General features: G+C 48.3%; 3 protein-coding genes across 5 annotated transcripts; 1 reads left to right on the top strand and 2 right to left on the bottom strand.

The window, feature by feature from the left end:
• Window positions 1-392: 392 nt before the first annotated feature.
• On the bottom strand, window positions 393-8,675 carry LOC124469882 (transferrin receptor protein 1-like). 2 transcript variants are annotated; one of them, XM_047023382.1, is made up of 20 exons: window positions 8,489-8,675; window positions 8,097-8,235; window positions 6,624-6,672; window positions 6,289-6,505; window positions 6,006-6,198; window positions 5,785-5,922; window positions 5,591-5,678; window positions 5,382-5,504; window positions 4,846-4,941; window positions 4,536-4,675; window positions 4,183-4,355; window positions 3,948-4,067; window positions 3,743-3,828; window positions 3,569-3,632; window positions 3,417-3,484; window positions 3,246-3,316; window positions 3,038-3,128; window positions 2,690-2,917; window positions 2,427-2,561; window positions 393-2,322 (listed from the first exon to the last, which is right to left on the bottom strand). In XM_047023382.1, the coding sequence occupies exons 3-20, from the start codon at window positions 6,666-6,668 to the stop codon at window positions 2,110-2,112; spliced, it is 2,289 nt and encodes a 762-aa protein (XP_046879338.1). In that variant the 5' UTR covers window positions 6,669-6,672; window positions 8,097-8,235; window positions 8,489-8,675; the 3' UTR covers window positions 393-2,109. The 2 variants fall into 2 exon arrangements, with proteins under 2 accessions (XP_046879338.1, XP_046879337.1); XM_047023381.1 differs by having other exon boundaries at window positions 6,624-6,676; window positions 8,489-8,674.
• A 77-nt stretch (window positions 8,676-8,752) lies between these two features.
• LOC124469883 (holocytochrome c-type synthase-like) lies at window positions 8,753-13,071 on the top strand. The gene is made up of 7 exons (XM_047023383.1): window positions 8,753-8,856; window positions 9,801-9,948; window positions 10,135-10,292; window positions 10,527-10,675; window positions 10,913-11,032; window positions 11,287-11,373; window positions 11,617-13,071. Exons 2-7 carry the CDS (start codon window positions 9,825-9,827, stop codon window positions 11,813-11,815), a joined length of 837 nt encoding a protein of 278 aa, XP_046879339.1. The 5' UTR covers window positions 8,753-8,856; window positions 9,801-9,824; the 3' UTR covers window positions 11,816-13,071.
• Window positions 12,398-25,846, bottom strand: nphp3 (nephronophthisis 3). 2 transcript variants are annotated; one of them, XM_047023372.1, is made up of 28 exons: window positions 25,778-25,846; window positions 24,620-25,091; window positions 24,255-24,380; window positions 24,011-24,161; window positions 23,742-23,894; window positions 23,470-23,603; window positions 23,145-23,305; window positions 22,802-22,958; window positions 22,560-22,634; window positions 22,184-22,351; window positions 21,633-21,736; window positions 21,261-21,375; window positions 20,242-20,385; window positions 19,979-20,076; window positions 19,619-19,721; window positions 19,388-19,470; window positions 19,119-19,251; window positions 18,756-18,920; window positions 18,278-18,372; window positions 18,027-18,149; window positions 17,470-17,659; window positions 17,005-17,246; window positions 16,751-16,826; window positions 16,488-16,615; window positions 16,116-16,356; window positions 15,841-15,966; window positions 15,595-15,710; window positions 12,398-15,371 (listed from the first exon to the last, which is right to left on the bottom strand). In XM_047023372.1, the coding sequence occupies exons 2-28, from the start codon at window positions 24,941-24,943 to the stop codon at window positions 15,203-15,205; spliced, it is 3,900 nt and encodes a 1,299-aa protein (XP_046879328.1). In that variant the 5' UTR covers window positions 24,944-25,091; window positions 25,778-25,846; the 3' UTR covers window positions 12,398-15,202. The 2 variants fall into 2 exon arrangements, with proteins under 2 accessions (XP_046879328.1, XP_046879327.1); XM_047023371.1 differs by having other exon boundaries at window positions 24,620-25,030; window positions 25,778-25,844.
• Window positions 25,847-27,414: the final 1,568 nt, after the last annotated feature.

Raw genomic sequence — 27,414 nt, 5'->3', positions numbered from 1 at the left:
TTTCTTAAAGTGCACGCAAATGAGCATCTGCATCCATAAGGTTTTTTATCCATAGTATACCACTACTTCTTTATTTACAATTAAACATTTTAAACCGAATCAAGATTGCCAAAGTAGCATTCATGTCTATCAATAGAAAGTACTATCAAGTACGGTGTTGGTCAAAATATAACATCAATGAACAAACCACAACTACTATATAATAGACCTCAACATTCGCAATGTGCTACAAAATTGAAATTACTCTCCTTGCTCTGATGAATGATTCTCTATTTCAGTGGACTCCAATTAATGTACGATGTGCAATTTCCATACCAGTTACTAATTCGGCGTCCTGACTGCAAAATTGCGCCCTCCAACTACCAAGTGCAGTAATCACACATACAACCCAGTGCGCTAAGCCAAAAGTGAGTTTATTCAATGAAAGACATGGATAATTTTAAGCAAACATTAGCCTACTAAATACGTGACAGCTAAATGCGTGATATTTAACACATTGAATCGACCAACAAACTAATCAACTAAATTGATTATGAAATCATACATCAGTTGAAGTATTGAATCATGCAGCAATTGTAGCAACAGCAACCAGAGTATTTGGGGGATAAAAACGAACTAAGGAGTGCTTCACTAGCCTACAGATGTGTCATTACTGTACCAAGGGTGAACACAATAACATGCAGTAAAACGATACCCGTGTAGGCCTATAGCAAAAGTAGCTCTGGGGAATGTTCAGCAGTTAACACAGTAGCCTACAGTTGGTTTAACAAAGAGTCGTTTCTCTGTCTATAGAGTACAAGTTACAAACACAAGGTGTGTTATGAATAAACCTAAGATTCCTGACTTCGAGGTTGTACATAAGAAATGAAAGCGATCATGAGAGAAAGCAGAATGTGACAAAATAGTAACCCAAAAACATTAATTTGTGAACATGAATACTAGATTTCTAGTTAACAGATTTCAACAGACAGCAGAAAAAGATTGTACACTTACACGCAAAATAACTCTGGGAAACACTGTTCCCGATAATTACTCCACCCTTCAGTGAAATATGAGAGGCACTGCTCCCGATACACACACACACACACTGGTAGGCAAAAACTACCTTCAACGCTTGACATTATGGAAGACACTGCTCCCGATAATGATTTTAATTATGGAAGACACTGCTCCCGATAATGATTTTGATTATGGAAGACACTGCTCCCGATAATGATTTTAATTATGGAAGACACTGCTCCCGATAATTCTTAAGATCAGAAATATAAACTGCTCCAAAAGTGCAACAGAAATGGCTCTCAGAATTCAATTGAACCTAAAAAAATTGAATTATTTGCAGGGTTTGAAGAGTTTGTCGTTTTTGCAGCATGTGCTGTTAGCTTGTCCAAAATCCTGTTGTTTATCAACCTACTACCATGAATTAATCATGAGATTATTTTCTGTAAATTCTTAAGTCTTTAATGTAACTTTAAGGTTGATAATTTATGAGCATGCATTTTACAGCATGCTCCAGTTGACCAATACATTTCTCAATCCCATATCCATAGCAGCCTCTGATAGTAGTAGCATAGAAGGAGAGTATTTCTGTAGCAGATGCTGCTGTTGGATCAAACAGTATAACTGTCATAATTATGGAAGACACTGCTCCCGATAACTTGAGTCAAAAAACAAACATCACATTTATAGTGAACACTGCCACTGATAAATAAATACAAAACATAAATAAAAAAAGTTGTCAGTGCAAGATGGCTTCGAGGTCATCTCTATGGTAACGGCCAAGGCTTTTGGTTGGTTGGGGATTGGGGCAAAGAGCTCGAAGGAGATGAGGTAGCAGTGGCTTACACTACAGGTACCTCATCTCCTGCCAGGTCTTACAGGGAGCCAGAGAGGGGGGGCAGAGCCCGCTGAAGCCACAACTCTCTCTTTTCTGCTCCTCACCTCTCGGTGGGGGGAGGCTTCTGATAGCTTGTGCTCGATTGAGGCTTCTCCTCAGACGACAAACATGGTTATCTTAGACAGAACATTTCTCACACACACACACAGGTTCTCTTACACACACGGTGTTCTTACACCCACGCTTCTCTCAGAGACATCCACACACACACACGCTCAGATCTCGTTGTCCAGCTCCCAGACGTCTCCGACCAGGCCGTCGGCACAGCCCTGCAGCGTCCAGGTGGCCAGGGCCAGCTGGGTGTGGAGCTCGTCCGGGTCGCTGAGCCCCCCCAGGGAGCCCAGGGTGTGCGGCCCGCGGCCAAACACCACGTGGCGGAACGGAACCTGGACGGGCGACACGTACGGAGAGAGCAGGCCTTGCTCCACCTGTGGAGGTCGGAGAGAGGATATGAGACAGTGTATGAGTGGGGGCATACGAAAAGAAGGCATATGGGAGAGATACTATGGTCCAATCCTGTCACTGTTCTTACAGTCAAGATCCTGTCGTTGAGGAGGCGGCAGGCTTCCGCGTTGTCGAAGTCGGTGTTGAGGACGTCTGCCTCCAGCCTGCTCACGGCTCTGGAGTAGGAGCCGTACGCCATCGCCAGCCAATCATCAGACAGGCTCTGGGGGGGAAACCAATCAGAACCGTTACACAACCTCCCAACCTCAACACGGTTCGAGACCTTTCCGACCTCAACCGCTTCCCAGAATGCCCCCCCTTCCCCTGGCTGTCCCCGGATGCGGACGTCACCTGTTTGGCGTTCAACAGCTGCCGCCGGAGAGACTGCACCGATTGTCTCAAGGTGGTCTTGTAGCTGGCCACGTCTAGTCGCAGGATGTGGTCGTGCACCAATCGGAGAGCCAGATGGCCTGCGAGTTGCCCCGCCCCTACTGCCATGGTGCTGAGGCGATGGTTGGTAGCACGATTCAGGTTCTCTTTGTTGTCCAGGAATGTGTTGGAGTAGGGGTAATCTTTAGCCTTGTACACACACACGAGAAAGGTTTCAAGGTTAGAATTCAGAGATCACAGACAGTATTGCTTGTGTACTCACATCACTATGGTGTTTTAAGAGTGGGTTGTGTGTGTGTGTGAACTTACCCCCTCTGAGAAGAAGCTGAAGGACAGGGAGGGGATTCCAGAGAAGGCCAAGAAAGGATAGGCACAATCTCCCAGCTGCATTGGCGTCAGGCTGGGGACACACACACAACAGTCAGCCTACACAGCCACAACATGCTCCGGTTTGTTTTTACGACTGGGTGTGGATCACGAATGGGGGGGGGGGGTAAGAGCCCACACGAGTACTCACACGTTGGTCTGTAAGCTGTTCCCAGCCACCTCTTCATACAGACTCTGCCCTGAACCAATGGGATTCCTTACCTAGACAGACAATGGCAAACCCAAAAAATTAATAAAATCACACACACACCATCCAACATGATCTTCCTCCTAACCCCCCCCATCCAGAACAGCGGTGTACCTTCTTCATGGTGCTCTCCAGCAGAGTGTGGAGCAGGGGGCTGGCAGAAGCCCTGAAGGCCCCAGTGCCTGTGGATCACACACAGACAAACGTCAACTCAAAGCTTCAGAACTGTATTTGAACGTGTGCATGCGTCTTTGCGTTACACCCACCGGTGACAGCTCCATCCAAGCTGACGTAGGTGAAAGCCTTTTTGTTGAGAGAAGACAAGTAGCCCTGGGATACGAACAGAGAAAACAATCACACCCTCGCATCCCCTGAAAGACTGGCCGCGAAAATTGAGCCCACCCCCCCCCCAAAATGAGGCTGCAGGATGTAGTTCCTACCTCCAACCACTCGGTGGCGCCAACACTGCCGTAGTCTCCTCCGCTCCAGCTGGCAAACAGCAGGCTCCTCCGGGGCCTGAAGCCTCCTGCAGGGACACGCAGACATCAGCGGCTCTGGGTGTATGTGAACTGTGTCGATATGCTTGGGAGCAGACAGTGTGTGGGTGTGTGTGTGTGAGAGAGAGAGAGAGACAGAGGGTGTTACCGTGTTCCACCATCTCAAACACAGCCCTGGCCAGCTCCATCAGCAGAGTGGTTCCCACGGTGGCCTTTGCATAACCAGGACCCCAGGAATCCCTCTGTGCCCCCAACACCACATACTGATCTGAAACACAAACACACACACATGAAAACAGGATGTCGTACAGATCCCCATGTCGTACAGATCCCCATGTATCTGCGGTGAAGGCCAGTGCTCACACACACACACACACACACACCTGGGTCAGTGAAACCCTTGATGATCCCGAACACGTTGTGCAGCTCTTTGGTGACCAGCACGTTGTTCACCTCCACCGTGGCGTTTTCGCCGTCGCTGGCCCCGCCCAGTCTGTAGGTCACGCTTTGGAGGCTGCCCATAAAGTTGCTGGGAGCCTGTGCCCCTCCCATCCTCCTAGAGACAGGAGAAAGAAACAGAGAGACAGAGGGAGAACGGAACAGAGAAAGAGCCTGTTAGCACTCAAGCATAAAGCATTGTGTGTGCGTTAGGATATTGGTTTTCATATCTGTGTGTCTTTGGGTGTGTGCGTGTGATTTTACATAGTGCATGTTGTGTGTGTGTGTGAGTCCTTACTTCAGGATCTTGGCTGCTGTCTGGGCAGTGATGGTCTGGGCAGGTATGGAGGGCAGGCCGGAGGAGCGCGTAGGGGGGAACTGAGTGTGGTTAAAGGAGGGGAACCCAGGGGTGTAGGGGTCACCGGAACCCAGGTGGACCTGCAGAGAACACAGGAGAGAACACGGGTGAGAACACACACACACACAACACTGAGTTCAGCACTCAGAAGGGGACAGCAAGTGGGGCAAGGTCAAATTCCTTCAGTTGATAGTGCTGTAACTACATTGGCGCATGCTCAGTGATGCATGCGTGTGTGTGCTGTACTCACGTGTCCGTACAGCTCAGTGGTGTCTTGGTAGTTGTAGTCCTGTGGGTCTGGGTAGATCAGAACAGCAGAGGCTCCTAGCTCAGCAACACTGGCCACCTGACACAGGAACAGACAGCTCAGCAACGCCCAGGAAACCTGCCATGTCATCGCTACACAGATACAGGATATAGCCACTGGGGCGTGTATATGGGAGGGAGGGCGGGCGTGTATATGGGAGGGAGGGCGGGCGCGCGCCGCACACACACACACACGGCATCCTCCTCCTCGGCCGTTAAGTGGATACACCTGGGCCCCCTTAAGAGGACGTCGGAAGCAAACCTTGTGGCAAACCTGTGACTTCTGTTAATACACTCTTCAACACTGCGCACCATCATGACTCACTCACACCTACATGTATACCACTGACCTACTGACTTACAAACCACATCATTGGTCATGTTATTTATATTATTAGTCCTTTAACCAATGAATAAATGACCACAGCAGGTAGTGCTCTTGCGAATTTCCCCTTTTTGTTTGGTGAAACACAGACACACCTGCTCTGCAAAGCTGAGACGCCCAGCACGGAGCAACACCACTTTGTTCTTCAGCTCCACGTTCTGCTTCTGCAGCTCCTGCAGGTCCTCTCTGCGCCCATAGTTTGCATACACCACCTGGCCCTGCGCACGCACACACACATCAAATATGTAGAGTTTCAAAAAATATATGTTTCCAGTAGGATGGCCCACACTGACTAGTGACTCACCTTGACAGTTCCACGAGCACTATAGGCCAGGTAACCAGTAGGCTGGCCCACCTCCTCAGAGCCAATCAGAACACGGTTTGGCAGCGTGCTGTAGGAGAGCGGATGTCAGGAGAGGGAAGATGAGTAATATAACACTGAGAAAGAGAGAGCAAAGTAGTGCATGTTTGTGTGTGTGTGTGTGTGTATTTGTGTACCTATTCTGAGTCTGCAGCTGTACGTAGTGGATGTCAGTCCAGGGGTTCATCTGCAGACTCTTAAATCCCTCAAAGACTTGGTTTCCAAGAACACGGTCTCCATCACTTCCTGCTTCATGATCGTCCCTCGCAAACTCTCTGTGGATGAAGGAGACTCGGTTGTACAATGAGGGATGAAAAACAATACAAAAGAGAATTCTAATGCGTGCGCGTGTGCGTACCTTAGTCTCTTGTCAAAGGCCTCTGGGTTGAGATTCTGCCCTAGCAAGTTGGTGATGTCATTCCAATCTAGAGACTTCTCCACAACTTCCTCCTTGCCACCTTCAGTCTCTTCAGTGTCCACTCCCAGTTTAGGGTCACAGCTCACCAGAGGTTTCTGTGGGGAGCGATGGCTCATGTAGCCAATCAGGTAACCTGAAACGGAGACAAACACAGGGATTGGTCAATACGCAGAGAAAGAAATAGAACATTTCAGTTTTATGGGATGGCAATAACTATGGCTACCGATGACAAAGATCAGCAGGGTTCCGAGGGCCAGGTAGCACACGTTGCGGTACTTGTCCCGGGGCGGCGCCCTGTACGAGGGCGAGCCGTGCGATTCGTCCATGGAATCGGGGACGTGGTCATTTTCGATCCCGTCGCTGGACAGCTTGACCTCGACGTGGGGCCCTCCCTCCTCCTCAGACTGCAGGGTGAACCTACTGTAACGCTCACTGTTGAACTGGGAGAGAGAGAGACAGAGAGACAGAGAGAGAGTGAGTATGTAGTGAAGGCCAAACTGTAACCCACACTCGCATCTACAGATGTGACATACATCAAACACACATATGAAAACTTACCATTTTGGTCAGTGCGGACCTCGCTTGATTAATTCTTGCCGTCATTGCTCTGGCTTGGAAAGAGAAAGTCAAGGGAAGATTGAGAACAACAGAACAGATTGCAAATCATTGTGTGTGTGTGTGTGTGTGTGTGTGTATATATATATATGTATATATATATATATATATATATGATAATTTTAACTGTGACAGTTTGGACAGAGCCGCCATTCAGACTACCCCATGGCCTGTGGCATTTACTCAACAAACCAGTTTTAGTGCAAGTCACAACCAGTGTGTATCTTTTGTAACACTGGTTTCAAAATAGGACATTTGAAATTCAACAGACAAGGAAACCAGACTGCCAACACACTTGGGCAAGGTCACTCAACCTGCCCACATGTCATTGAGGTGATCTTTCTAGCACACAGTTCTCTCCTTCCAACACCTAGATTAAATCTTAAATGTACACACAAGCTTTCTTATCATTCCTCCAGCTCAAAATAGACCTTGAGATGTCACAACACACAGATAAACTACACTTATCACACACTACCTAGACACCATCCAAATCAACATGACCTTTCAGTGGTGATGATGACCTCAAATCCAGCCAAATATCCCACTTCAAACATAGCACACACATCTCTCACATATGTCTGACACATATCTCTCTCACACACACAGGGCTACCAGGAAGAGGAAACTGAGAATCATGTTTTACCGCCACTTAGATCCCCAGCTAACCACTGCCACTCACAACCAGGAAATACTCAGTATTTTCATCTAATAATTATTAGTTCTGAATAGACTAAGACAACGAATGGAGGGAAATAATATTACATTGAATTGTTGAGAGCTGTACGTTTATTCTTGGTTCACCAATGCCAGCAACAAACTCACACATCAAGTGAAAAAGCCACAAATAGAAAGCTCTGGAACTCTAATGCAAGATGCAATATCAAGTCTTCTGCTTTCCTCACACTGAACAAATGTGGGTGGAGAATGCACAATATAGGCAATTAGTTAATACTAGCTACAGTTGCTAAATTAGCAGTTAGCTGTCAAGGTCAGATGTCTCTTCCGGTCGCAGACTTGTCTACCTACGTGGGATTAGAACACCAAGCCACCCCAGATAGCTAGATAGCAGGACAGTGACGGAACTATCAAGCTAATTGTCCCATACGTACACAGATATTGAACATCTCGTCAATATACCGCAATCAAACATGCAAAGAGACAGGTGAGAGCTTTTTACAGATAAATAAGGGGAAATCAGTATTTGGACACGTTACGACTAATGATAGCTAGCCAACCCTGCCTGACTAGGCTAGCAGCATCCAGTGTCCAGTCGTTTGCCCTAATTCAACTGTCTAGTTTACATTACACCGCGGAATGCCAGTAGCTCAAACTGTAACCACATACAATAACTTCTATTATGTACAGCTGTAATCTTCAAAAAGATAATAGAGGTTCATAAAAATGTTATCTCACCTCTCCCCTAGTGCAGTATCCTTGCGCTCAACCCCACGTTGTGCCGTTGGCCGGTAGTTCCGGGTTTACAGTCAATGCAGCCCAAGCACGTAGGCACATTTTGATACCACACCTCCTCAATCTTACGTCATTCCAGAGCCTTTTGAAGGATATACATTATTATTAGACATTCTCTGGTCATTCAGCAAAAAGCTTTTCACTTCGATGCACAACATGGGCCAAAAGTGACCAGGCTCCAGACGAGTTTTTATTTGCAATAATTGCAATTACATTTGAAGATATATGAAAGACTAGTTGGTGAACAGTTTTTATTATACACATGGAAACCTGATTTGAACCAAACAATAAACTTATAGAAACTGACGTTAGAGCATCTTAAGGAGAGGCATAACCTTAGCATCAGACACCCTTTTTTCCTTCAAAAAACTTGTGGCCAGTGGTGGTCCTCTGACCTCAGTAGGGGGAGGTCTGTTTTGAGGGAAGCTAACTGGCCGCGATGGCTCTTTTTGTTCATAGAAGCATAACATTAACTATTTAAAAAAAGACCTTCAGAATGAGCTTTAATGTTGATTTCCCCGTTTGCTTCGCATTAAAGCAAAGGAAAAAAGGGCGTTATGCTGTGTGTAAAGCGAAAACGTTTCCGTCATAAGTTACGTACTAAACGTCAATACGTAACTAACCCCTGTGCAGTGCACTGTGGGAAGTGTCCTGCACGTTGACATTGGGGAAGCAGTGAAGCTCTGGTGATTTCTAAGTTAAGGTCAGTTTATTTGGTGTTACTTTTTGTTATACATCTTGTTTTGCTGTAATAGGAGCAACGTACATCTAGTAAATTATATGATAGTTTGTATTGTCCTGTATTAGATAACCCGATTGAATTAAATGATGGTTAATGCCAGCTAGCTCGATCGTCTTCAAGCTAACGCTTGAAGGTGGATGTATGATTACACAATTTTGAATTAAGTAGCTAATAGTATGGTATCTATCTAGCTTATGGGGGGACGGTGTATTTATATCTGTATGTATTTCATTGGTTGTCGCTCGCAACCTTAATCAAGGCAGCACGGGTGTCCAGCCAGCTAATTAGCTACGAATCAGCAAACTATGGCTTAGTTTCAGCCAATAAAGTTATAAGCTTGTTAACTACTAGTCGGCCTGCCAGTATTCATTGTCTTAGACATTGAAATGTAACTTGAGAGGATAGCTCTACAGTTTCTGGGACAATTGTGATCTGTGTTTACTGTCCGTATATTAAAAACTTGATAATGATATATAAATTGCCAAACTTAGCTAGACTCTGATGTAGCTAAATAGCTAACTCATTTTTCCCATACAATGACAATGTGGCTATCTAGCTAGCGCGCTGGTGTTACATTACTCTTATAAACATTGCCCCCCCTGTCAATTTTAAAGAAGAAACCGAAATTAAGATATTTGTAGTTTGAGCATGGTAAGAGCAGTTTACACGCTGTTACCACGCTTTATTAATTTCTATTGTATAGGCCATATTAATATTTTATGAACTTTTCACAAAACAATAAAAGCGCAATCGGGACGCACACTAATGTATACAAATGGTGAGACTGCCATAGCTACATAATAACGATTCTATTAACAATCTATTTGGCTAGGTATGACCTCGTACTTTGTAATACCAGTAGTCCAACTGGCTTGGCTAAATGTCTTTCTGTCACTGGTGTTTAGCTTGGACAAGGCTGGCAGGTCAGGATGGGAGCCAATATGTCTAGTCCAACACCCACCGTCCAGGCGGAGGCTGTGATGGTGCCCCCTTCTTTCAGCGTGGGGGTCGCCCCTCCCCAGGGCTGCCCCATGCACCAGGAGACCGTCAAAGGTGAGAGACAGCTCAATACAACATCGAGCTGAATGGTTTGTCTGTTCACACGGAACTATGTTCTGAAAAAAAAGCGGTGTGGTCTTTCCCTATTACGTCCTCCTTCCTTTCCCCTTGTACCTCTTCACTCTCATCTCATTGAACACAACTGAGCTCAGACTGACCAGGTTGTTCCACCTCCCTCAGTGGCGCCCCCTGCAGAGAGCCCCATGCACCAGGCCGCAGCGGAGAAGCAGCCTGCAGCTCCAGCAGTCCCGCCTCACCAGGACAGGGCCTATGAGTTTGTGGAGTGTCCTATGAGGGCCGCGGCCGGCGCCAAGAGTGACATCGACCCCACCAACATGGTAGGTCACACAACACATGTGGGACAGTCCGAAAACGCGTGTCTTCTGCAGTTGACCCTCATCTGGACATGCTGGAAAGTAGTGCTTCTAGAAGTGAAAGAGTAATCTTAACCAACACACACAAACCATGACGTATAACACAATCATTTTCTTTTAAAGTTCAAATCCACTTAAGGTTGCAGAAATCCAATAAAGTACTTAGTTCTTATGTCTGCCATGGTTTGTGTGTGGCAGATGCCCCCTCCTAACCAGATACCAGCCCCAGACCAGCCCTTCGCCCTGCCCCAGGCCAGGCAGGAGTCTAAGATACCCCGCGCCGGGTCGGAGAAGAACTGGGTCTACCCCTCTGAACAGATGTTCTGGAACGCCATGCTGCGCAAGGGGTAAGTCTGGGTCGTAGTGACAGTAGGAAAACTGCTCAGAATTGTAACTTTCAGATTTTGACAGCTAGATTTTACCATCTCGATCAAGATGGTAAAAGCAGGTGGGTTGGCCTGGTTCACAGTAACGGCCTCATGACAGAACCGTTTTGAATCCTCCTTTTATTACACCTCCTTAGGTGTAATAATATAACAGTATTTTTCCAGAGTCAGGAATTTCATTGCCTATTTCTCCTGCAGGTGGCGCTGGAGAGAGGATGACCTAGGTCCTCAGGACATGTCAAACATCATCAAGATCCACAACCAGAACAACGAGCAGGCCTGGCAGGAGATCCTCAAGTGGGAGGCCCTTCATGCCCAGTAAGACTCCACTCCTGTGGACAGTGGCTGCACCCCACCACCCCTCCCTATGCACTAACACCTGAGGGGATTAGCACGTAGAGGCAGAGTGGCAAATAAGTCTGTCTGCTGCTTTCATCTATTCAGATATAGAGGAGCTGGATAACTCTATCTGACTAAGTCCATACCGTCATTTATCAAATTGTATTTCCCATATTATGAATGATTAATTCTTCATATGATTCGCTCCCTAACCTGTGTCTCATTCCTTGCAGGGAATGTCCTTGTGGCCCCTCCCTGAAGAGATTCGGAGGCAAAGCCAAGGAGTTCTCCCCGAGAGCTCGCATGCGTCACTGGATGGGGTGAGGCCCCTCCACAAACATTGTCAACCCTTTCATGTGCTGTCAGTAGATAGTCACATGGTCAGGGACTGTAGAAAAAGGAAGATCAAAGTATGTCCCTTTATATCAAAGTGTTTTCCCTTGTAAATACTCAGAGTAAAAATACTTTTATTGACAGTACAGGTAACGTCATTTTGGAACTGAATGTTTTTAAGATCTCCCAAGCACCTTTTGATTGTATGTCCCCCCCCCACTTGGTCGTAGATATGAGTTACCTTTCGACCGCCACGACTGGATTGTGGATCGCTGTGGGAAGGAGGTGCGCTACGTTATCGACTACTACGACGGCGACATCAACAAGGACACCTACGAGTTCTCCATCCTGGACGTCCGGCCCGCCTTCGACTCCATGGACGCCGTCTGGGACCGGATGAAAGTGGCCTGGTGGCGGTGGACCTCATAGACGCACACTCGGCACGTTGGCACAGGATGAGGACTTTTGGTGAAGACGACCTCTCGTCGGACAGCGCGTTTCAATACCAAGATCTACGTGTCACCTGTCTGCACCTGTCTGTACTCACATTGTATGTCATTACTCTCACAAGCAATAGCAGCTTGACATTTCTAATCATATTGATTTCTGTGTGCCAGGTGCTGTCTGGAGTGCAGGTGAGCGTGTGTGTGTGCTTGTTTAAGGGTTAGCTGGGTCACATGTCTGTCCCTGTCAACGGGTGGATATATAATTGAGGACATTGTGTGATTGATTTAATGAAACATCCTTGCCCCTGAAATGAAAGCTGTGATGAAGTCCATCCAGCTGAACATGTGATCATTGATTGGACCCCAGGTCTGGTTCTGTTGTCTCTGTACAATGGCAGGAGGGTAGAGCTCAGTGGTTAGAGCATAGGGATCGCAGATTAAGGGGTCCTAGCTAAATTTGAACAATATTAGTGTTATTATTGCGCAGAACTGCTTTGTTCAAAAAGTGAGGATTGCGGGTGTGTTTATTTCAGCCTAGATAGTTCCTTTCCCCTTTTTCCTATTGTTTTATATTGGTCAGTGTTGCTGTGCTAAGGTTTAGTCAAACGGGGAAGATTTCAGTTGAATACATTTGTGTTAAAGAACTCATTAACTCACTATACACTTATCAGTCTGGCATGATCAAATAATACAAATGTATTCAACAAGGATATTATCCCACACAAGACCCTGAAATCGAGTTATGGAATGTATTCATACTGCAGAAGAACTAAAGTCAAGACACCAACCTTTGTACTATGCAGAGATTGGAGTAGACTTCTGTTATATAGCTCAACAGTACTCCATTATACCTTTTTGGGTTCATCTGCTTTTTACTTGGTCTTCATTTACGATGTATTTGCTGATGTTACTGCCTCGGTTGTGGGGCTGTTAGCTTTTCCAGAAGCTGATTATTTATTATGTTTGTGAAGATGACATCTCCGTGTGTGTAATCTGATACTTCTGTCCCCAAATACTAGGGGTGGGGAAAAAATAGATAAAATCTTCTAGCTATTCACATCATTTCACAGATTTAGAAAATAAATTTTTATTTTTATTTTATGTAAGCATATTGAATCGAAATTTGATTAAAGGTTTGAGGCACCAAAAGATTCCCCACCCAAATAGACGGTAAGCTGCACATTTTTGTTTAATATTTAACCGTGTTGCAGAAATAAATAAGTCTATTCAAGAAAAGTCTACTTTTCGTCACAATTTCGGGAACGTGTTCTTAGAAATCCTTTAGCAAACTTTCACCTGTTTTGTAAGTATGATTAGCAGGAGTATTCTGTTTTATAACTTGGCATTAGCAGAAACAAAATGTACATTGGCATTTAGTAGTGCCATAAGGGCAATTACACTGTCTTGTAGAAAGTAACTTGGCAGGAACCCTCTATGGCTCAGTGGGTAAGCATGTGTACCGAGTCTACTGACAAACACGGTACCCCTGGCTCAAATCTCCCTCAATAATAATTAATTTAACTGATATCAGTTAAGTAATATTATGTCCAAGCATATGGGAAAGGGACCCTGTGGTGTAGTGGGTTGAGAACAAGGGCCTAAATCACAATGACCTGGGTTCAAATCCAGCACAGAGCGTAGTGCCAAACACATCCGTGGGCCCAGATCCCTGTAACTGCAGCGCACTCCCCGACTGTCCAGATTCCCTCGCCCAACTGTCCTTCCAGGTACCCAACTGTCCCACCAGGAAAGGCTCAACCAAGACTCTCGAAATACATTTTGCTTTCAACAGTTTTATTTATAAGTAGAGTTTTATTTATAAGATAAAAATTAAAATAAATAAAAATTAGCTGTAAGAAGATCCTTCAGCCATATTTTAACACAAGACCCCTCACACAGTAGCCCACATCCTTAACCACTGAGCTATCAGGGATCATAATAATCCCCACTCAAATGTTAAAATTTGACATTGATCTAGTTGTAACAACCTACAGAGTTGGTGCGTCAGAAACCAGAAGAAAGCAGGTCTCCCCTGTTAGCTCACCGGGTTAGTGTGCATGCTCTAAAAGTTGGGGCATTACCGTAACAGACTGGGTTCAAATCCAGCATTCACTGATTACTACAAATTACAAATAATTCAAACTGTGAAGAAGTATGTTTTTAGGTAAGTCAGTTCTGTCTTGCAGTAACACAGTGGAATTGTGGGTCACTGACAGTGAAACGGTAATAATTCAACTGGCAGGACTTAACAAACATGTTTAAAAAACATGTTTCTAAAATTTGGCATCATAATCAGTCTAGCTCATCGCTAGCAGGCTAAACACAGTGTTTAGTTCTTATGTGCTAGTTAACACTGTGCTAGGACCCTGTAATGGCATAGATAACACTTGTTATTTTCTTAACAAGTATCTCATTAGGTGGGCTCGGATAAAAGGCCTCTCGTTATACTTGCATAACTGAATGTAGGGTCAATAGGCTACATTACTAACTACTGGATTGCAATGATGTTTTCTATGTTTGAGGTCCCCTGTGGGGTGGTATATTCCCTATGCATAAATACTGAGCTGGTCCATATCCAAGTGGTGCATGTGGAAAGAAAAGCAACTTGAAACTGAAACGTACTAACCTAACCTCAGGTACGTGGACACGGCATTTGTTTGCATAATTTGAAAGATGGAAAATACCTGAGGTCTCCATAACCTGCCGTCTCCTATGAATCACACCAAGACAGAGGACTCGTCAATGAAGCATCCCAGAGCCACAGGAACATCAGAGATGTATCGTGGGTTTGGCAAGGTCAGGAAAACACCAACTCAACCTGAGTCGTAGAGGCCCTGGGAAGGGCTAACGTTGGCTGACGTCCTTTTCACATTATTTCAGCGACGATACATTTAACGATACATTTATAAATATGTCTGACATATAGGTTTTCACGATAATATAGGCATAGTTCACAGATAATCAATAAAGCGTACTTCGTATCTAGAATGGCAGTTACAGTACAGTGGACCACGGCATTGAAGAAGAGAAAAAGCAGCATGGAGTCGTGAGGAACGTTCCCTTTGGATCCGCAGATGGTTGATCCTGCTTCTGAGGGTGTGGATGGAGGCCCGGGAGGGACAACACACGCCTTCATCCCTCCTTCTGGTGAAAACCCCAGATAAGCTATAACGAGATTGGCTTGAAATGCACAGGACAGCTCATGCTTCTATCTGTCCAATCATGTGACGTCAAGAGATGCTGTTCCAGTGGACGGTGTGGAAGGGAGGGGGAATCGCAGAGAATTGCGATAGGGCCTTTCCCCAGTGTATTCTCATATTGTGTGTTGAGGAGGGGAGGGGGGGGGCTTGGGTCGAGCCCATGGGCGGGATCACCTGGGGTTGTGGGGAAGGGGGGCGGGCCCTCGCAGGCTGAACGTGTCCCCGCTGGACGAATGGCGAGACGGCGCCTTTCCACACACCAGAGAAGGCTCCGCCTCCTTGATCTCCATGGCGCGCTTGTAGAGCTCCGCTGCTTTCTCAAAGTCACCTTCCTCATAGCTGAGGAAGAGGAGGAGGGGGAGGAACAAAGACAGGCAGTAGTGGGGGAGTTGCCGAGGCAGTATTTGTCATCTTACTTTAGTCAGTGTGTGTATGTGCAGTGTATGTGTCTGTGTCTGTGGGGTGTGTGGTGTATGTGTGTTGTGTACATGTGCGGGTGGGGTGTGTGGCGTGTATGTGTGTTGTGTACATGTGCGGGTGGGGTGTGTGTGTGGGGCCTCACCTCAGCACGGCCAGGTTCTTGAGGGTCTCTCCGACGCGGGGGTGAGAGCGCCCCAGACTGTCTTCATACACTTTCAGAGCCCGCTCATACAGGGGCAGGGCCTCCCCATGCTTCTTCTGAGACACACACACACAGGTCAGAACAAGCATCTGTTACTGTGTGTGTGTGTGTGTGTGTGTGTGTGTGTGTGTGTGTGTGTGTGTGTGTGTGTGTGTGTGTGTGTAGTGGTGCCGAGGCCCTACCCACCAGCTGGCAGTAGAGCACGGCCAGGTTGACCAGAGCGGTGGCCACGCTGGGATGTTTGGGACCAAAGCTCTTCTCTCTGATCTCCAGAGCCAGCTCGTACAGTGGTACGGCCTTCTCCAGCCTCCCCTGGAAACACACACACACACACACACACACACACACACACACACACACACACAGAGGACAAACGCTCAATATCCCATCTCCCACCAGCAGCTAACCCTTCCACCCGGCTCCGCGCACGGGCGCTAACGTGCCCCCCCCCCGAGCCCCACCCTGCGCTTGTAGAGCATGGCCAGGTGTTTGAGGGTGTAGGCCAGGGACGGGTGGTCTGGGGCCAGGGCCCTCTTGCGGATGTCCAGGGCTCTCTCGTACAGCTCCTCGGCAGCCTCGTACTCGCGGCGCTCCGTGTGCAGCGCCGCCAGGTTGTTGAGCGACTGGGCGCAGTCCGGGTGGTCGGGGCCCAGCACGCGCTGACGCATCTCCAGGGAGCGAGACAGAAACACCTTGGCAGCCCTGCAGCGACAACACAGACAAATGACAACGGAGTCAAAGATTTGGATCTGTTCATGTTGGAATTCCTTGTGTGTGTGTGTGTGTGTGTGTGTGTGTGTGTGTGTGTGGGGGGGGGGGGTGTAGGGTCTTACTCCAGGTTGTTCTGGAGGTAGTACAGGACCCCCAGTTCGTTGAGTGTCTTTGAAGAGTCGGCTGTGTCCTTGCCCAGAGTCAGCTCCTCCAACTGCAGAGCCCTCCTCCTCAGAAGAGAGAAGCCGTACTGGAGACCGCAGACAGAGAGAGAAGGAGTTACCTTCGCTCTCACACTTACTGACTGTCTCTCTCTGTCTCTCTCTCTCAGTCTCTCTCTCTCTCTCTCTCTCTCTCTCTCTCTCTCTCTCTCTCTCTCTCTCACCAAATGTCCCTTCTGTCTGGCAGTCTTCTGTCGGATCCTCACAGACCTCTTCCTCAGCTTCTCTGCTTGCTCATACCTGCAGACACACGCTCCAATCAAAAAAAAGCATTTGTCGCAACAGCACCGTGGTCCTAACCCTAGGCCTAGGGCCTAGGCCAGCCTCTCTCCGTCCTGGTCCTCGGGACCACCCCCCATCCTGCCTACGTTGGACGTTTCCCCCATCGCGTGTCCCGCAGCGCACCCCCCCTCCTCACTTGTTCTGCTTCTGGTAGAGCATGGCGAGGGCGTCGAGCTCGCGGGCCACGCAGGCGTGCTCGGCCCCGTAGGCGTTCTCGCTGATCTCCAGCGCCTGCTTGTACAGCTGCTCCGCGTTGCCGTACTTCCTCCACTGCACGTACACGCCGGCCAGCTGGTGCAGCGAGCCGGCCACGCTGGGGTGGTCCGGGTCCAGCGCCGTCTCCCGGATCTCCAGGGAGCGCTGCAGAGGGGCCACCGCCTGGGTGGGAGGGGAGGGACAAATGCAAGTGTGACATACAATGCCACACTCTAGTGCTTTAGGAAAGGATGAAATGAAACGAGGAAAACGAAAACATCTCAACACTGCACTTTTCATACTGCCTCACAAATACAGAAGGCAAAACGTATTTAAGACGGTATTCATGTCAAACACAGCACGGGGTGCCTAGGGCTTTTGCCTCCAGGGGAGGGTGCTGTGGTACCTGGCTGGGCAGGCCCAGGTCTTTGAGGAAGCGTCCCAGCGTCTCGTACAGGCTGGCCAGCCTCGTCATGCTCTCCTCGTCCTCACAGCTCTTCTCGTACTGCTTCAGGGAGTCAAAGTACTCGCTGGCCATCGAGCTCTTGTCCTTGCCCACGTACTGCCAGTAGGCCAGCAGCTCCGAGAAATGACCCCTGGAAGGGGGGGGGGGGGGGGAAATACACTCATACGCATTCCTTAGTCACCTTAGTGTCTGTAAACAACTGTACATCTCTCTAGGGGAGGCCTATCTAAATGTATCAAATGTATAGATATTCTCTAGGATTCAACGTTTCTGTGGACTACTTTAATCTCTGTATTGCACTTTTATACTGCCGCAACAAATAGACAACAAAAACCAACAACATTTCAATCAAATCAATTTAAGACAATATCCATGTCAAACAAATCCCTGGCCTCCAGCAGCTCCAGGTGTCTCCAGATCTTCTCTAGTCTGTGGTGCTCCCGTAGGTCTCTCCCAGGGCACGGCCCTCAGCAGGGGGTGCTGCTTGCGGTACTGACCTCTTGTACAGGTTCTGGGACACAAACAGGTTGAGCAGACTGAGCTGCAGCTTGCTCCTGTCCTCCTGCTGCTGAAGCAGCCAGGGCAGCTCGTCAGCGACACGCCACGTCACCCTGTCCTCTCTGCACACGCACACACACACACCCACACACACACACCTCTCCCAATAAGCATTCAGTCACCTTGCATTGGTTTACCGTCAGCAGGGTGAGGGTGGGTTGTTGGGTTCCTGTGTGGTGGTTTTACAGACCCGAGCTGCTGGCTGAAGTAGTGGATGAGCTTCTCTCTGTAGGTCGCTGAGGAGGTCCCCCCATTCATGAACTCCAGTCTCACCGCTTCCCAAGCCTGCAACACACACACACACATCAGTGGAGGGAATGACGAGAGACAAATGTGAAGGTCGACCGTTGAAGGTTCGGATCATTCTCGCACACACGTGAACACAAAAAGCCGACTGACCCCAAAATATACTTTTAAATTGCAAATACAAAGACTTCTTTAAGAAGGTCCATGAGTGATTCTAATTCAAATCAGTGAATTGGTCGGAAATCAATAGACCAAATGATCCTTGCCAAGCCGTTTATATTTGACAAAATACTGGCACAGAGTTTGTGGAAGAAGCAAGCCCTAGACGAACCCATTCCACACGTGTGTGTGGATCCCAACAGAACAGGGGGTTCAAGGTGACATGTGGGCCGTGGGGGGGGGGGGGGGGGGGGGGGAGGCACCTGCAGGTGCTGGAAGCGGAGCAGCCCACAGCTGAAGGCCAGGACGCAGAGCCCCTGGAGGCGGCGCAGCAGGGAGGACAGGGCCGCCATGCGCAGCTCGGGGAACACGTCCAGCACCTCCGACTCGCTCACGCCGTTGTGGCTGGCGCACACCAGGCACAGCATCTGGGGAGAGGACACGCCCACACGGACACTTTAAAACACAGAGCACGAAAACCATCCCAAGTGTTCTCAGAGCATCGACCATCGGCTTGCTCCAAAAGAAAAGCCATGTGGAACTACAGTATACACCGGCATTTCAGTCAATGCGTGAGTGGAGGACAGTGTGTGTGTGTGTGTGTGTGGGGGGGGGGGGGGTTTCACCTCTCTCATGATGTGTCTCTCCCTGTCTGTGCTGAGGGAGTCTAGCGCCACCTTGAGGCAGAGGATGTACAGTGACATGGTGTCCTGGCACTGCAGACACTGTTCCAGAGTCTTGTCTAGCAACCAGGGGGATCTGGAGGTGACACACAAACACACACACATATATATATGCACACGCACACAGGCCGTGGTAGGACATAAACATTGTCTTTGAGCACAAAGCGCACGGCTGAAGCACACAAACGTGCACGCGGCCGGCCGCCTCTCACCCTGTCAGCATCCTGGCCAGGAGGGTGACGTAGAGGGCGTTACAGGTGGAGGCAGAGCGACAGTGTCTCTCCAGCTTCTTCTCCTGGTAGAGACACACACAGGCACACACAGACACACACACAGACAGACTTGTGATCCACTGGAGTGAGACAGGAGGGTTCCTCTTGGCTGGACATTTGATGACAGGAAGTGTGGCAGGGTTGGGACTGAGGAGAGGGGCTCAGTCTGACCTGGTCTTTGGTGAGTTTGACGCCCGTGGCCAGACACTCTGCGTCGATCACGCTCCTCACCTCTCTGGGGTTGAGGGGGTCCAGGTGAAGGGTGGGCCACAGTCTAGCCACACACACACACACACGTCAGAAATTCACCATGACTTAAGATTAAAGCCATAGACTTTCAACGTCGACTGTACAGGGTGGCCCGCAGGCCTAAATATGGCCTGAGAATCATATTCCCACTATTTAGTCTGTGTGTGAGTGTGTTGTGTTTGATGAATACATTTGAAAAATACAATGAAGATAATGATCTCATGAACATGGCCCATGCACACGTGTGTGTGTGAGTGTGTGTGTGTCCAGGCGCTCGTCCACCTCCAGGCCTGAGGGCAGGTCTCCACGTTGACAGACACCACCACTCGGACGTTGACGGGCAGCGGGTCGATCAGCCACTTCATGTTCCTCTCCGCCTGCTGGTGACCCCCACGCGCAAAACAAACAGCCATGATCTAAAAGTCAGGTTTATATTCACACCCACACACACGTGTCCATCTAATGGGAGCTCATGGATGCTGGGCCCCAGTAATGAATGATATCGAACGCAGGGAAAGTTCTATTCAAGTGCTTCCAGTAGAAACCTGGATCTGGTCGATGGAGTCGATGATGATGATGATGTTGCCTTGGTGACGGGCTGACAGCCTCTCCAGCCAGCGAGGAAACTCCTCCAGGATCTTACTGGGCTCCATCGACAGACCTGAGATGGTCCAGAAGTGCTGCAGGAGCTAAAGGGACAACACACACACCTCTCAACTCTCAATACTGATACTCAAAGCACACAAACTGATTCAAGAAAAACAAGATTTTCTTAATCCCCTCTGGGAGATGGGAGGGTTAGGGTTAGGTGGAGATGGGAGGGTTAGGGTTAGGTGGAGATGGGAGGGTTAGGGTTAGGGGGAGATGGGAGGGTTAGGGTTAGGTGGAGATGGGAGGGTTAGGGGGAGATGGGAGGGTTAGGGTTAGGGGGAGATGGGAGGGTTAGGGTTAGGTGGAGATGGGAGGGTTAGGGTTAGGTGGAGATGGGAGGGTTAGGGTTAGGTGGAGATGGGAGGGTTAGGGTTAGGGGGAGATGGGAGGGTTAGGGTTAGGTGGAGATGGGAGGGTTAGGGTTAGGTGGAGATGGGAGGGTTAGGGTTAGGGGGAGATGGGAGGGTTAGGGTTAGGGGGAGATGGGAGGGTTAGGGTTAGGGGGAGATGGGAGGGTTAGGGTTAGGGGGAGATGGGAGGGTTAGGGTTAGGGGGAGATGGGAGGGTTAGGGTTAGGTGGAGATGGGAGGGTTAGGGTTAGCTGGAGATGGGAGGGTTAGGGTTAGGTGGAGATGGGAGGGTTAGGGTTAGGGGGAGATGGGAGGGTTAGGGTTAGGTGGAGATGGGAGGGTTAGGGTTAGGTGGAGATGGGAGGGTTAGGGTTAGCTGGAGATGGGAGGGTTAGGGTTAGGTGGAGATGGGAGAGTAAGGGTTAGGTGGAGATGGGAGGGTTAGGGTTAGGTGGAGATGGGAGGGTTAGGGTTAGGGGGAGATGGGAGGGTTAGGGTTAGGTGGAGATGGGAGGGTTAGGGTTAGGGGGAGATGGGAGTGGGGAAATGCAGGTTATTCTCACCTTGACAGTGAGGCGTTTAATGATGAGAACTGGCTCTGAACTGGTGGACAGGGGCCGCCCCACAAAGTGGTAGAGAAACAGTGTATTGGGGGACTGCTTCTGCTGGAGCTCCACCCTGCACCACACACACACACACACAGGCGGCCTTAACACACCGTACAAACCTCAGACACAAGTGTGTAAGTGGCAACACACAGAGGGCAAAACACCAGTAAACATGATTAAAAAAAATATATATAATAATTGAATGTTTCCTCTAAAGAATAATGAAGTGATGCTACCCCCTTCAGGGTGTGGACATGTCAGGCTAGTGTAAAGCACTAGAGGAGTGTGGTTGTGATGGAGAGGGTTGGTGTTAGGCCTGGTCCTCACCATCTGGACAGGAGCAGGGACTTGCCTGAGCCCGGCCCCCCAGACACCAGCAGGGGCGGGGTGGGGGGAGGGGCCGCCACCATGTCGTTCAGGCGCTCTATGTACTGGCAGCGCGCACACACACACACACACACACACACACACACACACACACACACACACACACACACACATACATTATAGGATGTTTAAATAAGCAAAGGGCTTTCTCCAATCCCAGCACAATTACTTTGCTCACTCACTTACCAAAGACCACATGGCAGACTTTGTGGATTTAGAAGAGAAATCGAAAGGTGAAGCTGAAGGAGAAGAAGAAAGAATGAGATGTGAAAGTGGAGGGGAAAAGACATGGTGGTGGAGAGAAATGAAAAGAGCGATGGGAGGAGAAAAAAAGAAAGAAAAAAGGAGATTTGGAGAAAGAAAAGATTGCAGTGTGAGAGGAGCTAGACAGACGAAGGTAATGCCATGGAGAAGAACAGACGAGCAGGAGAAGGACAGATGCCAAAAGAGAGAGAGAGAGACGAGGAGGAGGGCCAGTGGAGAGGCGGTACCTTCTGGAAGCCCAGCTGAGAGGCAGCGCTGCAAGCCTGCTGGTAGGCCTCGTTCTGCTCCTGCTCGTCATGCAGGTCCCACAGCACGTCTCCAGAGTCCTCCTCTCCACCCTCCTCCATCCCAGAATCCTTACAGTCCCCCTCCCCACCCTCCACACCCAGCAGCTCCTGACAGCAGACAGAAGAAGAAGAAGAGAGAGAACGAGAAATAGAGGGAGAGATGGACAACACGAAAGAATGAGAGACACAAAGATGTATAGTACTATACTAGCAGGACATTCACTACTAATAATCATCCGTTACAAAACAGGAATTGAACCGTGCACTTGGTTACTTCATATTTAGCAAAAAAGATAAGAGTGTTCAGAGATTCTACCTGTTTGATGACTTTCTCAAGTTGTGCATAAATCAAAGCTGCTCCCTCCTCTGCAGAGCCACTGTGGTCCACTACCTGTGGTGAGGTGACAAAAACAATCTTTGCTTAGGCACAGTACTAACATCGATGACAATATCCTCCTTATTAAACCCTCCTTATTAAAATGGTCAAACCGCCTTTATAGATATATATAGGACATTGATGAAACCCTGTATTGTATTTCTGCAGGGCCCGGTCCACACCTTGACCTTGGCAGCCTTGTCGGCAGCGTTGACCCGCTCCAGCAGCTGTCTGGTGGGGCCAGAGAGAGCCTGGGTCTCCAGGGTCCTGAGGTACAGCACCAGGGGACGGCCGTCCGGGCTCTTCACAAAGGCCTCCTCCGCATCCTCGGCCGCCGAGCTTAAAGAGACACACACACACACATTTGAAAGAAGCTGTGATTTTACAAACAAGAGCTAAACAGATTTGTACCACAAAACGACTGCAGAGTTTGATCCTTCAGAGATACGCGAGACAAACACGCTATCTCAAACGATTCCAGACCGCCTTTGTTCCCTTGGTAATTTGGTCTAAAGAGAGAGAGACCTGGAGATGGTGGACTTGAGGAGGAGCAGGCAAAAGGAGCTCCTCTCGATCTCCAGCCGGCGCTCTGGGGCGAAGGCGCCGGCGCTGTCCTCGGGGAAACACACGTTGAGGTAGAAATGGCCGAGCCCCTCGCACAGCCTGCGGAGCAGGGGCGTGTACCTCTGGGGAGGAGGAGGAGGAAGAAGAAGAAGAGGAGGATGAGGATGGAGAATAACACACACCAAGAAGAGAGAAGATACAGACAGATCACTGGTAACCAGCAGTAAAGAGTCAGCAGGAGGGGGGTGACCACAGGGGGTGAAGGTGGTGCTGTGTGTGGCCGTACCCGGGTGAAGGTATCCAGCTCGGCCTTGGTCTCCTGGGTGCAGATCAGATAGCAGCGCACCGTGTTGCTCCACAAGGCCTGCGACACGTGAGGAGACACCTGGAGCAGGCTGGCCACCGCCGCATCCCAGTCGTCTGACACACACACACACACACGGAAAATACCCTGTAAGCCTACAGCTACTCAAAGAAACTACGCAAAGATATCCAAATATACTTTTACATGAACAACAACAAAAGCACAGGGATGACTTCAATGACTATGGTGCTTACCTCTGCTTACATTGGCGAACGGGCCCTCCACATCGATCAGACTGTGGGCAAACTCCGGCCCTCTGAACGTCTGCTGTAGTTGCATCATGCTGCCCATAGAGGGCTCACTACCCAGAACACCACCACCCCAGTACTCACACTGAGTCCCTGCAGCTTTGGGTAGAACCAAAACAAGACATATTCCAGATGCTATGCTGTTGAGTGCATACATTAAACTCTTAACGGGAAAGGTGTAATTGCCTAGATGTCGAGTTTGAGTCCTTCTTTACCTGTGACCGCGGTCCGATTGTCATCAGAATCCGAGTCATCCGGGTCGTACACCTGGATGCCCTGCGCCTGCAGCTGCTGCAGCTTGGCCTCCAGATCCCTCTTGGCTCTCAACAGATCCTGGATCTCCTTCTCTTTAGTCTCCCGGAAGATCTAACAAGGGAAAAGGCGCCATTAGGTCTTTCACCAGGGTTTGGGGGTGATGAAAGCATGATTGACATCTGGGAGCCAGGTTTGGATCTGGACCTTGAACTGTCGTTTGACTTTGTCCCTGTCGTGCTCGAAGGTTGCAGCTCTTTCCATGGCCTGGTACTTAGCCTCCAGTGCACTCTCCTTCTCCCTCAGAATCTTCTGGTAGGTTTTCTGTAAAGCCTGTAGACAATAGACATGTCAGTCATCGTTCCAGGGCCACTTCTCTCTCGGCCTTTACACATTGATCACACCCTTCCTAAAAGCCTGTGTATTATTCCAAGACTATATTGTCGAAGCCAAATGCAATTTGAGAAATCATGCCAATCTTCCCTCAAGTTAGAATAGCCTATATCAGTACTATGCTTCTGGTGTGACACTGTGAGTCAGTGAAGACCCTGTGTGTCCTTCCCTCTCCTCACCTGGAGCTCTGCTCTCAGCCTCTTGTTCTCCTCGTCTAGCTTGGCTTCCTTCTTCTGCATGGAGGCGATCTCGTTGTTCTTGCTCACCCGGAAGATCTCGTACTCCTTGCGGAGCCGCTCGTACTCTGCGGCGTACTCCAGGTCCACCGAGCCCGTGGACTTGAAGCTGGCGCCGATGACGCGCGGCCCCCGCCGGAAAGAGCTTCGTAGGAGCCGCGCTTTGGGCTTGACCTCGACGGGGATTTCACAGGCCTCCCCGCCCTCGCCTCCGTAGGCGTCTTCGATGACCTCCCCGGGGGTGACCAGGGAGGAAGCGGTGCCCATGGTGGTGGCTGTGGAGCCGTTTCTCCAACAGCCTGGGATAGTGAACCTGCTCAGCCCCTCTGGACGCCCACTGCTGCTACGAGTCGGCTACCATGGAGACACACGGTCTTTTGTTTTTTATCTCCATTAGCTTAAGTAGGAAGCATATCTACAGCACATTCAAGTCAGGTAACTTGTAGTATTGTTTGTGTTATAGCAGTATTATTACCAGTGTTACTTGCACACAACATAAATATCTGTCATGCACCCAACCATGAAGGCTGAAAAGTCATTGATAAAGCGAATGACAATTTATTTTCGCTATACACAAGGATTAAGTAATGAAACGTTAGCTAGTACCAAATAAGAATAGTTACCCAATGTTTAGTTTACTCAACAAAACATGATATGAAGGCCAACACAGAAAAACAATTTGCTGACATCTGCTTCTAGAAAGCATCACAAGTACAGTAGCGGTAATGCACTACTAAGCGCACCTAGCAAGGCTAACTAAATTAAGCCGTCACAAAAACACACAATTTACACTTGAAATGTATTGAAAGTTAGTCTAGTCGTACAAATATAAAGAAAGGGAAAGAAAAACATCGGCAAGATAACAAGCTAGCTATACGTTAGGCACCAAGCTCAACTGTACTGTACTGTGTCAGATGTGTAGCTAGCTAGACTAGCTTGCTAGTATGTCCAATCCAAAACAAAAACCAGAGGCAATGGCGACAACATAAGATTATGGCTAGCGTGTTTATTTTATCTATTGTCATTTAATTCATCCCAGACACTAATAATGCATTGAATTTACAGCTATTTCCTATTCACAACGCTAAAGAATCTGCTCACCTTCTCAGCTTCATCCTGGCTGCCTTGGTAACAACAATTCTCCCTACGGAAACCCATGCCAGTCAAAAAACATAACATTTTATATGTAACATGGCATTTCATACAAGTTAGTTTGACTGACAACTTAAAAGCTTGTGTTAGCCTATTTAAATATGTATTTACGCCCCTGCTATTTATTTTCGGAAGTTGTTCGCTGGTCAACTACACTGTCTTTGCAGAAGACCTCAAGAAGCATATTTTGATAAGTCTTGGAAAGAAAAAAGTACATCAATGGATCTAGAACTCCACTCACACAAGTTATGGCAGAAGCTATTCTATTGATTCTGGCGAGGATGGCAATTGATGATTCTGTCATGTGTGTCTGACTGTGTTTCTCAATGTAGATGACTCTGATCACATGGTACGGTACAAACGCAACCACGAAGTTAATCATGATAAGAATGATCATCTGGACTGCCTTATCTCTCACTTGTCTCTTTTCATGTTGCTTAACTGCCCTCAGTTTATCTAAAATTAGAACATAGCTGACCCCTATAGTGAACAGAGGTATAACAAACGCAACTATAGTTGAAACCATCGCTTTAGGAGATGTATGTTCCAAGTACAGCTGGCTGCATGTGGTCACGTTGTTGATTTCAACAGTCACAGTTTTCTTGGACAGAAGCACAGGGCACGTGGACACTATGACAGTCACCCATATAATTAAAGAAACCACTTTGGCAAACAGGGTTTTCCTGATCCACTGTGCCCTGACTTGGATGACCACGATGAGGAGGCGATGGAGACTGATGCAGGTCATGAAGTACAGGCTGCAGTACATGTTGAGGTAAAACAGGAAGCCCACCACACGACACAAGGCCTGGCTGAAGGGCCAGTGGCAGTCGGACAGGTGGTAGACCATACGTAAGGGCAAAAGAAGGACGTAAGAGACATCTGCTATGGCTAGGTTCCTCAGGAAAATCTGACATGGCGACATGCCCCCTCGGCAAAAGAAGGCCCAGAGCGCCAGAGTGTTGCTGGGCGTGGCCACAATGAAGACCAGGATGTAGAAGCTGGCAAAAAGGAGGTTCTCCATGTGGGAACCTCTTGAATAGAGGCTTTGTCTCTCTTCTTCACTGTAGTTCATGGTCTTGAGGTGAATTCTTTGCCTGTGATTTCAAAGGAAAAAAGACATACTAGATAAAGTACTATAGAATAATGGATACACCTTCTAGGATTAAGTGGTGTGCTGGGATTCTTTTTTGGTCAGGGATGAACTGGTTGTCATAAATAAGGCAGTGACCTCATTCAGACTCTTACTCTCACATCCACCCACAGGTACATTTTTAGCAAGAACTAAAAAGCAGAACAGATCCAATGGTTTGATCATCACTGTAACATAGATGACAGGCATCTCATGTACATCCACTTAAATGTAGGAATGAAATTAATGGCAACACTTTACATTAAGGTTATATTAACTACCATGTAGACTAACTACATACGTAGCAATGCAATACCTAATAATACATACGTAGGTACATGGGGATTGCCATGTAATTAAATGGTAACTGTTAACAACATAGGTTATTAGAATAGTGTAAGCAGACACAGTGTGGAGGAGGGGTGTAAGGGGTAAGTGGATAATGTAAAGGGGC

This window comes from Hypomesus transpacificus, chromosome 8, assembly GCF_021917145.1.
Source record: "Hypomesus transpacificus isolate Combined female chromosome 8, fHypTra1, whole genome shotgun sequence".
NCBI lineage: Eukaryota > Metazoa > Chordata > Actinopteri > Osmeriformes > Osmeridae > Hypomesus > Hypomesus transpacificus.
This window is presented reverse-complemented; position numbering and strand designations above follow the sequence as displayed.

Coding starts and splice junctions, on each gene's coding strand:
- LOC124469882 (XM_047023382.1), bottom strand. CDS start 6,668: ATGACGGCAAGAATTAATCAAGCGAGGTCCGCACTGACCAAAATG. Junction 6,506..6,623: donor GGTCCGCACTGACCAAAATG/GTAAGTTTTCAT, acceptor TCTCTCTCCCAG/TTCAACAGTGAGCGTTACAG. Junction 3,829..3,947: donor GTTTGAGATGGTGGAACACG/GTAACACCCTCT, acceptor GTGTCCCTGCAG/GAGGCTTCAGGCCCCGGAGG.
- LOC124469883 (XM_047023383.1), top strand. CDS start 9,825: ATGGGAGCCAATATGTCTAGTCCAACACCCACCGTCCAGGCGGAGGCT. Junction 10,293..10,526: donor ACATCGACCCCACCAACATG/GTAGGTCACACA, acceptor TGTGTGTGGCAG/ATGCCCCCTCCTAACCAGAT. Junction 11,374..11,616: donor CGCATGCGTCACTGGATGGG/GTGAGGCCCCTC, acceptor ACTTGGTCGTAG/ATATGAGTTACCTTTCGACC.
- nphp3 (XM_047023371.1), bottom strand. CDS start 25,834: ATGGGTTTCCGTAGGGAGAATTGTTGTTACCAAGGCAGCCAGGATGAA. Junction 23,895..24,010: donor CAATCGGACCGCGGTCACAG/GTAAAGAAGGAC, acceptor TTCTACCCAAAG/CTGCAGGGACTCAGTGTGAG. Junction 22,959..23,144: donor CTCAAGTCCACCATCTCCAG/GTCTCTCTCTCT, acceptor TGTCTCTTTAAG/CTCGGCGGCCGAGGATGCGG.